Genomic DNA, 14,468 nt, shown 5'->3' with positions numbered 1-14,468 from the left:
TAAAGCCTTGGCCCATCTCAACAGGCCAGGTGTTGTAGGTTTGTATGTGACAGTTTATGTGCCAGGTTATATATGTTGGTTGGCCTGAATGACTTCTGCAAAGACAGTGGTCAGAAATCGGGGTGCTTTGGTGACCACCACTCTCCCCCAAACCCCCTGCAGGGGGCAGCGAGAGGCCACCTTGGGACGCTGTGAGGGAGCAGGTGAAGGCAGCTCTGACGCTGCTGTGCCCGAGGCCGGGAGCTCTGGTCGGGGCCTGGCTGTGCGGTGCGGGCGGGCCTGGCCCTGCTGGGGCCCTGACGTCTGAGGACGAACTGCAGGAGAGGAACAGCAGGGAAGGGCACGGGGTTAGCACGCTCTCCCAGAGAGCACGGGGATGGGCAGGGCCACGTGTGAGGGGTGGGCACCTGGAGGACTGAGCAAGCACGTCCCCGCCTTGGCTCAGCTCTCCTGTGGACGCATGCCACAGTCACCGCGCTGCCAGGGCGCAGAAGCAGCACCCGGCCCGCACTCCCGCCACAGGCACCAACCCTGGGGCACAGCTAGGGCCAAGCAACGAGAGCAGCTTGTGGCGGAAGGCAGGGGACCGCCCTAGACAGCACCCAGCTCAGAGGCACAGATGGCTCAGACAGGGAGGGAGGGAAGGCATCTTGCCTTACGCGCCTGGGTGATGGAGCCGAAGGCACGGGGTCTGCACAGATCCCCCCTCGCCAACCAGGCCAGGTGCTCCCAGGGCCACACAGGCCACCTCTGGAGGCCTTCCTTCCTCCACGGCACACCCCGGGGCACCCAGCCCTGCCTGAAACAGTGGCGGTCACTTGGTAAACCCCATTTTGTACAGCAACACAGAATAAATCGGGTAAGGCGGCATCATGCTTTCTGAGCAAATTTAATAAAGCAAACTGTTCCTGGTGGCTACCCAGATCCTGGGTGCCATCCATTTAGGTGGCCATGGGGGACTTTTCCTGGGTGAGGGGCTAAACGCTGCCCCTTTCTGACACCCGCCAGGCCCCACCTGGTTGGAGCAGCATCCGGATCCTGCCTGGGGTGCCGGATCCTCCCTGCTCTTCGAAGGCCTCTGTCCAAGCTCCAGAGGGCTTGGAGCCTCCAGAGGGCTCCAGAGGGCCGTGGCTCCTCGTGTGGCGGGAGGCCAGCAGACAGCACAGAAGGGGCATGGCTCCTTTTATTTTTATTTTCCTCCCCTGCCTTTCCTTTTACTTAGGGGCTCTGGCACCTTTCGTCCCAACAGTCAAGCTTCCCAGGGTCGAAAAGAACTCCTCCATCTCCCTCTGCAGCAGCTGGTTCCTCCGCTCCGCGTCCCCGCGCGCCCGCTCGGAGTTGCGCAGCTTGATCTCCAGCAGCACGTTCCTTTTCTTCTCCTGCTCCAGCTCCTCCTCCAGGCAGGACACGCACCGCCTCAGGTCCGCACTGTCCTCCTCGAGTCTTGAAGACCAAGAAGAGACACCCGGTTTTAGGCTCTGGCCTGCTGGGTTTGGCCTCGGCCCTCTAGCACTCACCGCAGGGGAGGCCAGGCCTCCCGAGGACCCAGACTTTACCCGCAACAGCCCCAGCGGCTCCCCGTGGCCTGTAATCGCCCTGTCCTCATGAAATCTTAGTCCTCACTAAAATAAAGAGCACCTGCTGCGCCAGCACAGCCACCTGTCCTGCTGGGGGGTCGCCTGCCAGTTGAGGGAAGCAGCACAGGTCCCACATGGGGGTCAAGGCTCAAATTGTCCCCTAACCTTTGCTGTCCTGCCCCAGCCTCCCTCCTGGCTCCCCCCAGGGTCCCCATGCCCAAGCCAGACATGGCAGCTATCTGGGTAATCACTTCCATGCCTAGTATCTGCAATATATACAAAACTCTTACAATTTTTTTTTAAGAGACAGGGTCCCGCTCTGTCATCTAGGCTAGAGTACAGTGGTGCGATCACAGCTCACTGTAACCTCGAACTCCTGGGCTCAAGCAATCCTCCCACCTCAGCCTCCTGAGTAGCTGGGGCTATAGGTATGCACCACCACACCTGGCTAAGTTTTCTATTTTTTGTAGAGATGAGGTCTCACTATGTTGCCCAGGCTGGTGACAAACTCGTGGGCTCAAGCAATCCTCCTGCCTTAGCAATCCTCCTGCCTTAGCCTCCCAAAGTGCTGGGATCACAGGCGTAAGCCACCTTGCCCAGCCCACACCATGTATTTTTAAAAAGGTATCTTATTTATGGTCTCTGTCCCCCTGCCCCCTAAATAAGAATGCAGGCAGATATTTTGATCAATTGGGGCCACAGCTGTGTCCCCAGCACCCAGCACAGTGTCTGGGACTTTACAGACAACAGATTCTCTTTGGGGACTGCACGAAGGGAGGCTGGCTCCCAACCAGGTTAGGCAGGACACTGAGCCACTCCCGTCCCCATCCAGTGACTCTGTATGTGCCCAGGACAGGGCCCATATTCCCCAAGGCCTGGGCAGGATGGGTGCTAGTCCCCCACCTTCCCTCCTGTGCTCAGAGACCCTCCTCACTCGACATCCTCCCTCCCTCCAACCAGGACGACAACCCCTCTGCAAGGGCTACCACTGCTGTCCCTTTCCTCTGGGGACCGCGTCTTCCCTCCAGCCCCGGAGCAGGGGTTCATACACGCCGAGGAGGTTCCCAGGCACTCTGGAGGTGCCGAGCCCTGCCACCCACTGACCACTTAGTCCTCAGGACAGATGGGGGAGATCACTGGCACAGGGATCTGCCGGGGACACTCAGCCGACACCTGGTGGGGCTGAACTCCAGCCCAGGCAGTCTGAGCAGAGCCACCAACAGCACTGCATCCTCCCTGAGGAGCCGTGCCCGCGCCCGCGGCTCTGCAGACAGCCGGGAGAGAGACGCCGCCTGCCGCCGGCCGCGGGCAGCCTTCTGTACAGTGAGACGTCCAGCCCCGCGGCTTTCGTGCCGGAGCTCAGTTACCGCCTGGCACCGGGTCTGTGGAGGGCGCCACGGCTCCTCTGCCTGGCGAATTCCAGACCAGGGCCTACATTCTCGGGTCTCCCCAACAAGGCTACACCCCGGGCACACCTGCGCCGGTTCCTTGCTCCTCTGCTCAGCCCGTGCCTTGGTCCTCCCAGTCCTGGCTCAAGCATTGCCTGCCATGACCTCCCCCATGGCAGGGACCTCTGCTCTCAAGGTCCCCCTTCCATCTCTCCCCTGCCCCCACTTGGCCTGGGCGTGCCTGGCACTCCCTGGTGCCCAGGACACGGCTGTCAGCAGAGCAAGGGCCCAGGGCTGCCATTCCAGCTTCTGGTGGAAACCCCAGGCTCAAACGGCCGCAAGAATGCCTTCCACCCACTCCTGTCCCTGCTGGAGAAAGGACACCTCAAACCCGCCCCCATGTGGGCCCTGGACACAGGGCAGCCAGCTGCTGGGACCTGGGGCCAGCGTGGCTGAGGGGCCTGAGGCGCTGACAGGAGCCCAGTGCAGTCTGCCCTTGACCCCAGCGGAAGAACCTGGCCCCTGCAGCCCCCTGGATAGCGCCAGCGAGCTGTGATGTGCGTGGGAGGCTGCCTCGGCACGGAAACTGGGTTCTGACCGCAGTCCGCGCCCCTGCCTGGCCTGGGGCCTCCGAGCACAGCACCTGAGCTAGTGGGCTCTGCATGGGACAGCCCGGGCCCTGCCTCTACTGGGCCTGAACCCCCCTTGGCAAAGGCACCGGTGCCCTCAGCAGGTATTCCTGGAGCTGCCTGCCTGCCAGGCCAGCCAGCGCCAGAGCCTTCCAGAGACAGGTCCCCGCCGCCGCCCCCTTGTCCCCAGCGCCGCGGCTCCCGCCCGCCTGCCCAGGCCTGCTGTCAGGGCCAGCGGGGCACAGCGCTCCAGCAAGGGGGCCCGCGCGGCCCTTACCTTTTCATACTCAGCTCATACTCAGCCCTCTGCCGGCTCAGCTCCCCCCTGAGCTCCGAGACCAGGCCCTGCAGCGCCTCGGAGCGGCGCGCGCGTTCCCGGACCGGGCTGCCCGGCTCCCTGGGCTCGCGGCCGCCCGCCTCGTCCGCGCTGCGGCCGGGGCCCGGGGAGTGGCGGTCCTCGCTGTCGCTGGGGAGCGGGGACGGCTCCAGGGCCCACTCGGCGTGCAGCGAGCTGCGGGCCGACGAGTCGCTGGCGCGGCAGGCCGTGCAGCTGCTGAGCGAGGCCCCCGCCGAGGCCTCGCCCCACGACGGCCAGGACCACGCGCTGCTGGCCGCGCTGGGCGTGCCGGGCGCCAGGCTGGGCGGCGGCACGTTGTCGTAGGTGGAGAGTCTCTGCGCGGAGTCCGAGTCCGGGAGCCGGTCTCCCGACGAGGCCCGGCGGTGGCCGCGCAGCGTGGACAGCCCGTTCATGAGCCAGTTCCCGCCCGAGGAGATGATGGGCACCTCCAGGGACGAGCCAACCCCCTTCGGGCTCACGGACCCGGACCCCGGCTGCCGGAAGGACGACTTCCAGCCGGGCAGAGTCTGCACCTTCTTCGCGGGGCCGGCGGGTGCGGGGCGGCTGCCCAGCCCCGTGGAGGAGGCCCTGGCCAGCACGGCCGCGGCGGCCCGGTCCAGAGACGAGGTCCTTTGCGCGGGCAGAGCGGGGTCGCCGGGCCCTCCCTGGCTGTCCCTCGAGACCTCCTCGGGGCCCCAGCCCACTGCGCAGTGCGGGCCCCCGCGCGGGGCGGCGGGCGCTGGCGCGGCCGAGGCGCTGAAGAGCTGGCTGTGCTTGCGGATGAGGACGGTCATCAGGTGCTGCACGAGGGAGGTGCCTGCAGTGAGAGGAGGCCTCGTGTGGGCGCGGGAGGGAGCTGCAGCCCCGCACCGCCGCCTGGGCCTGCGCCCAGAAGCAGGCGGACCTCCACACCCCAAATCCAGGGGCGATGGGACAGCGCCCAAGAAGGGCCTTCCCCAGACGCGGCCTCCAGCAGGGAGGAAGCGCCGTGCCCGGCAGCACTACCCGCCGCTGCCAGGAAGCGCAGACACCAGTCGAGGCCGCAGGAGGCAGAGCCCCGCAGCAAAGGAAGGGCCTCGGTGTCTGTCCAGCTGCCCCAGCCCTCCCGTTTCCCACTGCCAAGCCAAGACCACAAGCCAGGGCGGTCTGCGGGCACGGAAGGCTGAGTGCCTGAGTGGGCCCTCCCGCTGAAACCAACTAGGAATCCTGGAAACATGGAGCAAGGATTCCCAGGCCCAAGCACCAGGCGAGGCAGGCAGGTGCTGCAGGCAGGGCAGGCCTTCACACCAGCAGCCCGGCAGGCGGGAGCCAGCACGGCTCTTCCTGGCCACGCCAGACCTGGGGCCAGGACCCAGCAAGGACAGGCCCAGGTGCTGCCCTGGGCAAAGGCACCTGGGAGACCAGAGCAGCCGTCCACGGGCTGGGAGCAGCGCTGTAGCTTCCTTGCCGCCTGCACGGTGCCCTCTGGCATGTGTGGCTGACTGGCCTCTGGTGAGTCACTTCACCTCTCCTGGCCTATTTCCTTATCTGTAAAATGGGGCATGGCCACAGCATGGGCTGGTCGTGAGACTGAAATTAGGTGATACACATACAGTTCTCAGTAGCATCATACTGAAAGCTCATGCTGCCGTTGGTTTTTTTTATCATTATTTATCATAGAGGAGAAATTCTCCAGGGCTTGCAAAACTCCAACATTCAGGACTCTATGGCAATGACTTTATCATAAAAGTAAAGCACAAACATCTGTGTGTGTTCAAGGGCAAGAGTGCTGACTGCTCCCACCCTCCCCCAGTCTCTCCTGTCACAGCAACCGGTGGCCACTCTAACTGCGCCCGATGACCTGCTGCTGCCAGTCACAGGGCAAAGTTCCTTTTCCTTTTGCAGCTGGACCCATGGAGGTGGGGGAGTGAGAGGCTCCTGCCAAGTCCCCAGAGATGGAGACGCCACCTGAGCCATCCCTCCTGCAGGCCTGGCCCTGGGCTGGGCTGGTTCTGAGGACTTGCCCAGACTGCAGCAGCCCCCACAACCCCCAGGCATGCCTCCCTCATCACCTTCCATGATGGTCACTGGGTCTTCTATCTGTGGGCGTAGAATGTTAGGTCCAAAAACAGTTGCTAAGTTCTGGACACTCATCTTGTTGACGTTTGAGTGGGACTGAACTTCATCCAGAAACCTGCAAAGGAAGGAAGAAGCACTTGGTGAAGAAGCAAATTCTAATGCCCAGCCTGCTGGGAGCTGCCTGGACCCCACGCCCAGCCTTACTGCCCGTGGGCTTTGGCTGCCGGGCACAGCCTGCCCCTGCCAGGCTCAGATGAGGGCAGAGCCTCCCCTGGGGTCCCAAAGGGCCATCAGGAGCAAAGGCCACTGGGGCAAGGGCACCTGGCTTGCATGGAAGGAGGATGCATGACCTTCCAGCCTGCAGTGGGAGTGCCCTGGAAGGCCATGCCAGCATGCCCCTCCCGGAGCCTGAGGGGACCAGGAAGGGCTGTGGTCAAGGGGCAGACACCTGGGGGAGCAGGATGGTGAGAGGTTCTCAGGAGGGACAGAGGGTATGTCCCTTTTGGAATGATCCACTTGGGACTGTTTAGAACCACCTGCTCCCACGAGACCATAAGTTCCTTGAGCTCAGGGCATGCTCTTCACACTCCCCACTGGCTGCACACCCGGTGAGGCTGTGCGGGGGTGCAAGCCAGGCCCCTCTGTCAGTGGGGCTGTGTGCATCGGGGGGTGAGCAGGTATAAGAGGGGGCAGTCCCCCCCCATGCCACTTACTTGCAGATATATCTAAGCAGGTTGTAATTGGCCTGAGGAAGGTTGCTCACTTGTTTAGCCAACTCCAGAGTCCCCTTGGGAAGGAAGGAGAAAAACACAGAATTTCAGACACAGCCTGCCTGGACAGGCCTGGGGGAAGGGTGGGCAAGAAGCCGGTGGCCCATGCGCCCAGCCCTGGCCCAGCAGGCTCCACCACTGACAGGCTATGGCCTCTTGGGGAGCTGACTTGCTTTTGGGAAGCTGGTTAGAGGGGTGAGCCTCTGCTGGGCCACGGAGGAATGTCAGGGCCAGCATTCAGCCCACTTATCAAGGCACAAATATTTGCCAGGTAACAACCCCTTGTCTCCCGCACAGCCATAGGAAGGCAAACAGTCCACCCAGCCCCGAGCCGGGGGCTGCAGACCGGCCTCTGTCCTGGGGCAGCTCACGCTCTTCTGGGAAGGAGGCGGGACATAGTAGATAAAAGGTGCCCTAGTTTCCGTGCCCCATGGCAGGCCTGGGGGCCTGAGTCAGACATGGGGATGGGTGGTGGAGTAGGAGTCCCTGCAGTATGGCAGCCAGGGCTGGGCACCTGGACCAACCCAGGGAAGCCCCTTCCACGGAGCAGGCCTCTAGCCGGGATCCATGTGCCACGAAAATTCATGAAAAGTCAGAGTTTGTGTCCTGACTGCCTATGCCGCTGCCCGGCCAGCCCACCTCCCAGGATAGGTCCCCAGGAGCCACTGACCTCCCCCTCATCCTTGGTGAGCAGCTGGGCGCAGCTGAGGAAGTCCTCATACCTGGCGAAGGGGACCACAGGCTCGGGGAGCTCCCGCAGGTAGAGCTTCAGCAGGGAGGCCACCGTGTGCACGTCCGTGGTGCTAAGGGTGAGAAGGGACAAGTATGAGGCCGGGGACACCAGGGAACTGCAGGAGTGACCAGCACCTCCACCCCCCCAGGGGCAGTCTCTGCTCTCAGGCCCGTGTGTGCACACGGGGGCTGCATAGGCAGCCGACGGCTCCGGTCAAGGAAGGCCCGGCTGCTTCCCGGAGCACCGGCCGGGCTGCCAGGGCTGCAGAGGAAGACCAAGGCCCTGTGGCTGGGAGCTCCAGCTCCCCTGAGTCCCACGTCTCTGTCAGTCTGACAGGGACAGCACCTCTCCGCCAGGGTGGATGCTCTGGGCCAGGGGGCACGCAAGACCTGTGTAGCTCGCAGGGGAGGGCCTGGTGGGAGCAGATGTGCGAGCCGCCTCTCCCTGGGGTGGGAACAGCTGTCCTGCAGGCCCCACTAGGTGCTGTTCCAGCTCAGCCTGCATCTGCTCTCCTGGGCTCGCCCTTGGCTGGACGTGGGGAGCTGTGCCAAAGGCACCCGCCACGCAGAGCTGCCGGCTCCTTGGTGGAGAGCAGGTGTCTGGGCACTGGCCATCAGGGGCAGGTTAGAGGTCAGGCCCGTTCCCCAGACCCTGGGCTCCTGTGCTCACTGCCCCACTCCAGCACCCCAAGTCCACTCCAGGCCTTGGTCTCCTGCTCTGGGAGCCACCCAGCTGAGGATGGTGGGGCCCGGACCTAGATATTCTCCCTCCCTGGGTGTGTCCAGGACGCAGGGAAGCTGGGCTCTGCGGTTCAGTGCCCATGCTGGATGCATCCCAAGCCATATCTGGGCCCCGGTAGCTCATCTGTTTGTCTAAGGCCCTGGATGAAAATCCTGGACCTGCACCTGCCGCAGGGGAGGAACTCAGGAAAGGTGGGCCTGGGGCCAGGAGACCTCGCTGTGCCACTGATGTGTGACGTGGCCCTGGCCGAGTCCCATGCTGGTGTGTCCATTCTGCCCTGACATTTGGGACTCTGGGGTTTCATAGGCCCATGTGCACCCCACATCCACACACCTGGGGCCCTTCCCTGCCTCAAGCCCAGTGGCTCTTGACCCCTGGGCCCCAGCCAGGCATGCCCCTGCTCACACCTCCACTGCCTTCTCCCAGGTCGCCTTCTCTGCCCGCACCTCTGGGTGCCTACAGCCCCTTCCCCACTGGGGCCCCTCGTGTTCCACAGCAGCCTCTGTATGAGCCGGAACCAGGAGAGGAGGGGGAGGGACAGCAGCCAGGTCATCAGGTTTGCCCTGTAGAGGGACAGGTGCCAAAGCAGAGAAGCGTGGGCAGAGCCGGCAGCATCCCTCATCTCCCCACTGCTGCAGGTGGCCTGCCCTGGGCACGTGGGTGCAGGCAGAGCGGTCCCTCCATGCTGCGGACCTCCCTGCCACATCCCTGCCTGGAGCCCACTCCACAGCCAGGGCCCTGCAGAGTCCTACTGCTCAGCCCCACCCCCCACGCCCCTAGATCTCCACTGTCTGCTTCCCAGCTCCTGCAGGTGCCTGTGCTGCGAGCCCGCCCCTGCCCCCACAGCCGCCATGAACCCAGGCCTCCCCACCCGCCAGCACCCCAGGATGACGCTCCACAGCCTGTGCCCCATGGCATCCAGCTGGGTGGATGCTGCGTGGGGGAGGGGTGGGGCAGCAGCTGGTCAGTGGATGCAGGGCCTGGCCCGGCCGATTCTGCCACCCTCCTGTCAGCCAGTGAGGCACTCAGCCTCAGCCGTGGCGCCTCTTCAGTCCCAAGGGCCCCTCGCTCATGCCAACACGGGCGTCCACCTACAGCACAGCCCCAGCCTCCTGCCGCGCCCACCACCTTACTGTCCTAGAACCCACTGTCCCCTCTGCAGCCTGGCCCACACTCCCCGTCACCCATTTCCCTCCTCTGCCTGGCCCAGGCCCGCCTCCCGCCTCACTGGCCTCTCAGAGCCAGGAAGCGCCCACCCTGGCCTTCTGGAAGGGCCTGGGCCTTCTCGGAGCTCCTACCTGGGAGCCCCACCCAGCCTGCAACGCCCTGTGTTAAGTCCTGACTGCCAGGGCCGGTCCCGGCTCCCCCGACGTGTCTGCCTGTTTGGGCTCCCTTAGCATGTCGCTTCGCAGGGCACTCTGCCCACTCCTCGCCTCCCCAGGACTCCTGCCCCAATGGACAGGAGGTGAGTGAAGTTGAAGAAAAAGGGTTGCTGCCAGGACTCCATGGAGTGCCGAGGGTCTGGCACAGAGGAGACCCTCCTTGGTGCTCAGCAGTAACGTGGACAGCCCGGGAGAGCTGCCAAAGCCCAGCCTGGGGCAGTGGTGGGAGGGGCAGGAACAGGACAGCTGGGGTCACTGAGGCTTCCAGGCCTGGTGGGGGTTTTATGGGGGAGGGGCCCAGGACTTTGGGCTGGAGGGGATGTTCTTACGGAGGTATGCAGGGAGGTGAGGAGGCTTCCTGGGGAACGGGGGCCAAGGATGAAAGTCGACACCCCAGCAGGTGGCAGGCTGGAGTCTAGGAGAGCTCCCTTCTGGGACTCTGCAGGTGGGCACAGCCACAAGGCCAGAGGAGCTGCCACAGAGGAGGCAGAAAGCAGGACAGGAAGGCCTCAGATACCCCAGAGGAGCTTCTAATGGGAGAGGGCACTGCAGCCCAGGACGGCTGTGGGGTGTGGGGGTCACTGCTGAGAAGGTGGGGTGGGGGGACAAGCTTGGAGATGGGCCTCCAGACACAGGCCCTGAAGAGCAGGAGTGGCCAGGCAGGAAGGCAGACAGGAGAAGGCACGTCCAGGAAGCAGGGACAGCCCGCCCCACACTGCTAAGAGCCCAGGGGTCAGGTCTGTAATCTGGGGTACAGAACACCCTGTGGGGGGCCAGCAGGTGGGCAAGGCAGGGAGGGCAGCCAGGCTGAGCACATGGAGAATGCGCACAGTGGCGTGTCAAGTGGAGACATGGCCTGGTGGGAGAGGCTTAGCCAGCCTGCAGCCACCGCACACAGCTCCGGTGGAGTTTAAGTAGGGCAGTGGCGAGGTCTGCTCTGCGTCTGCAGGCACCCTTCACGTGCTATCATCAGGCACCAGGGCAGTGCATCTGATCCTGGGAGCTTCTAAAAGTCCATGTTCTCAGGCCCTGCCCATGTGGCATCATTTGAAGCAATTTCCAACCCTAAGTTACTTGGAGCCACATAGGCACAGGAAGGAAGAGATATGGCTGGCAGAGGGTCGGAGTGGACCACAAGCTCCCTGAGAGTCAGCCCTGGGATGGAGCTCAGGAGGCTGGAGCTGAAGGGACCCTGTGCCCTATCTGGGCTCCACATCTAAGGGAAGTACCTGACCAACTCTTGTAGCTGTGGCGGGGGGTCTGGGGAGGAGCTGGATGGACGGGGAGGTTCTGCCCTGGGAGGCCCTGGCTGCCTGTGAGTGGCAGCCAGGCCCTGGTGGCCGGTCCTGGGGCACAGGTGGGCCTCATCTGTGAGGGCAGATCTGAGGAGAAAGGACAGAAGCTCCACGGAGGCTAGAGTTGGCTTGGTGCAGAAAGAACTTTCTATGGAAAACGGCCCCCCAATGGATGGGGTGCTGTCAGGGAGAAGAGAGCCCCCAAACAGCCCTGGGGTGGGGAAAAGCCACGGCTCCCCCACTTGCAGCTCCTGGGCCGTGAGTACAGCTGACCCCACCAAGGCAGGGCCCCGAGGCCGGGGTAAGTCCCTTATGATGGATTAGGAGGCTAATGGCCCCAGGACAGGTGGAGGAGATCTGCCTCCTGTCCCTGAGATCTGAGGGCATGGCGAGCTGCTGCACCGTCCTGGCACCGACAGAGCCTGGGGGGAGTCGCCCAAGGAAGCACAGCCCAAACACAGACCTCGCAGGAGCCTGGAGTGCTGGATACAGCCGTGCCTGAACCGCTCCAGCACAGCAGCCGGCAGGGCCCTGTTTCTGCAGGGTCAGGGTGGTGGGCGTGTGCGCGGAAGCTGCCAGAATGGCTGTGAGCCGCTGGGCTTGTGGCAGGCATCACCCTGAGAGGAGACCTAGGGCTGCCGGAGTGAGCTTGCGGCCTGTGCTCTGCCCGCCAGGAGGGCGGCGAGCGCCGTGTGCCAGCGCGGGCAGCCATCCCGCCCACGTCCTGTTGCCCAGCCTCCTGGGTGGCCCGCCCGCCACTGGAGCTGGAGCTCTGGGCAGGAGCCCTGCAGGGGCTCCATCACTGTCCCCTGCCCCGAAGCTCACCTGTCAAACAGCGGCTTCTCTCCACAGTCAAAGGAGTCCTGCAGGTCCCTCACCAGGTTGGCCTGGCCCGGCATGCGGAAGAGCCCCTCCTCGGCGAGCCCGCGCTCCCGGATGAAGTCCACACACTGCTCCACCAGCAGCGGGGCCAGGCGGGGGCCGTACTTCCGCTCGTGGCGCACCGTGTCCTCCAGGCGCTGCCCAAAGATCCCTGGGCACAGAGAGGAGCTGGTCACACCCTCGCCCCCCGCTGTGTGGGCCAGAAGGCACCTGGGGCCAGGGAGGCAGTGCTGCTGTTGGGGCCCGGGAAGCCCATCGCAGGCGGGGAGGACGCGACAGAGAGCAGGCGGAGCCGTGGCGCGTGGCCTGGCCCGGCCTGAGCTCCGAGCCAGGACGCGGTGCTCAGGGCGCGGGCGCCACGCCGTCCACCCGTCTGCAGACGCTGCAGGTGGGCGCCGTGGACGCCCCGGCGGCGGCAGGTGAAGCGACGCCCGCGAGCGCTGGGGAAGGCGGAGCAGCCCGCGCGCACCTGCCGCACCTGCTGCACGCGGGGACGGCGCTGCCGCGGGAGCCGGAGAGCGGCCCCTCAGACACTGAAAACAGGGTTCCCGTCCGCGCGCCAGGAGCCCGCTTCTGGGTTCACAGCAGCGAAAGCCGCGTCCTGACGAGACTGGCACACGCACGCTCACCGCGGCGCGGCTCGGGCAGCCCCCGCGCGGACGGGCGGGCGCAGGGGCTGCGGGCACGGCGACGGGCTGGGCTCAGCCTTCCAAGGGACAGGCACCCCGGCACCTGCTACAACTTGGATGGACCCGGAGAACGTGACGTGAGCAAACCACGCACACACGGACAGGCACCGTGCGAGCCCACTCAGGAGGAACGCACAGCGACAGAGTTCAGCAAGGCGGAAGTGCAGGGCGCCGGCGGGGGCTGGGCCGGAGACCCGCGTTAGCATTTCACGGGCGGGGTTGCGGTTTCGCAAGGTGAAAAGGGTTCTGGAGGTGGACGGTGCTGATGGTTGTGTGACAATCTGAATGACCTTAATGTTGCAGAACTGTATACTTTAAAATGGCGAAGACAGTCAATTTCGTTAGGTGTGTTTTATGAACATTAACAAATAACAAATAACAAAAATTGAAAAACAAAAAACATAATCAGAAGCAAAAGAAACCAGACCCCGGCCACACCCTGCCACCCCATTTCCGTGAAGGTAAGCAGCAGGCCAAACTATCTGCGCTGTCAGGCCAGGACATAGCCACCTTGGTGGGTCAGTGAGCAGAAGGGGCCTGGGGACTTCTTGGGCACCAGTAACGCTGTCTCAGGACACTGCTGACCCAGTCCCCTTCACCTTTAGAAAAATTCACTGTGCAGCATGCTACACTTCAGTAACACTTTCAGTAACAGTTACTTCAGTAACAGGGAGGGAGGGAAGGAAAGGAAGGAAGGAAGGAAGGGAGGGAGGGAGGGAGGGAGGGAGGGAGGGAGGGAAAGGAAGAAGAGAGAAAAGGATGCAAAGCACTGGACACAGGACAGGAGGGCAGATGAGGGACAGAGGTAGAGAAGAAGAAGGCAGATTCCACCATGCAGGGGCTGCTTTAAAATAAGACCTGTCAGTCCCGGCCGGATGCGGTGCCTGGCACAGGGCTGGACACGGCGAAGTCTCCTCCCCTGCCCAAGACACAGTGCATAGAACTTGGGGAATGCAGACTCCTCCCTTCAAGAAAACTCACCCATGTGGGCCATGCCTGGTGGATGCCATCAGTGCTTCAGGGAGAAGTGTGAGTGCACGTGTGTTTGTGCACATGTGCTGCATGTGCCCGTGTGTGCATATATGCATATGTGTGCATGAGGGCTTGCATGTGGGCTTGTGTGTACACATGTGCATGTGCGTGTGCATATGTGTATATGTGCACATGTGGGCTTGTGTGCGTGCATATATACATGTGTGTGCGTGTGGGCTTATGCATGTGCATATATGCATGTGAGGGGCTTGTGTGTGTGCATGTGTGTGCATGTGGGCTGTGTGTGTGTGCATGGGCATGCACATGTCAGGGGTGTGTGTGTGAGGAGAGTGTGTTGAAGTGGCTAACATGTGGCTAACACATGGTGCTCCGGTGCCAGGCGCTGTTCTGAGCACACTACACACTGCCCTATATTTAATCCTACACAGCTTGTTACCTTAGGACTATTACTTTCATCATCATCCTCATCTTGACTTCTCAGATGAGCAAAGTGAGAGGCAGAGGGGTTTAAGAACACGCCCAAGCTCTCTCCGCATGTGGCAAGGTCAAGGTTCAAACCAGGCAGTCAGGCTCCAGGTGTGGAGAATGTTCTAGGCCACACTGCCACTTGCCCTCACACTGGTGTGCACACACCTAAGTGAGGCGTCTGCCACCCAGCCCTGCTCCCCTGTTGCTCCCTAGCAGTCCCTAGGACGTGGGTATCTGGGCCACAGGCAGAGGCGCAGAGGCTGCGGCCCTGACAAGGAGAGGAGGCGCCGCTCCTGCCCCCAGGGTGGGCCCAACGGGTCAGTCAGCAGCCTTGAGCACAGCGTGGGGCCTGCTGGCCACCCGGGGTAGCTCTGAGAAGCTTGTCCATGGAGGCCCCAGGGCCACCACTCACTGTGTCCTGGCCTCTCCACCTGCTCTGGGGACACCGAGCCCCTGCTCCCTCTCACCTCGCTCAGAGCTCAACAACCCACACCCAACAATGCACCACGTGGGTCTGTCCAGAGAT

The 14,468-nt window shown here is 63.3% G+C and overlaps 1 protein-coding gene across 1 annotated transcript in view; it reads right to left on the bottom strand.

Moving 5' to 3' along the window:
- Positions 1 to 862: 862 nt before the first annotated feature.
- The window catches only part of LOC142875593 (rho GTPase-activating protein 22-like), a 29,055-nt gene continuing 15,449 nt past the window's right edge, over positions 863 to 14,468 (bottom strand). The window contains exons 2-7 of the mRNA XM_076010316.1: positions 11,736 to 11,943; positions 7,430 to 7,562; positions 6,703 to 6,776; positions 5,983 to 6,104; positions 3,872 to 4,748; positions 863 to 1,443 (exon numbers count right to left, since the gene is read on the bottom strand). Of these exons, the coding sequence (XP_075866431.1) occupies positions 1,215 to 1,443; positions 3,872 to 4,748; positions 5,983 to 6,104; positions 6,703 to 6,776; positions 7,430 to 7,562; positions 11,736 to 11,943 (1,643 nt within the window). The 3' untranslated portion in view covers positions 863 to 1,214. The remainder of the gene's footprint in view (positions 1,444 to 3,871; positions 4,749 to 5,982; positions 6,105 to 6,702; positions 6,777 to 7,429; positions 7,563 to 11,735; positions 11,944 to 14,468) is intronic.

This window comes from Microcebus murinus, chromosome 14 (genome assembly GCF_040939455.1).
Source record: "Microcebus murinus isolate Inina chromosome 14, M.murinus_Inina_mat1.0, whole genome shotgun sequence".
Lineage (NCBI taxonomy): Eukaryota > Metazoa > Chordata > Mammalia > Primates > Cheirogaleidae > Microcebus > Microcebus murinus.
Note: the sequence above shows the minus strand (reverse complement) of the source record. Positions and strands in the feature narration are given on the sequence as shown.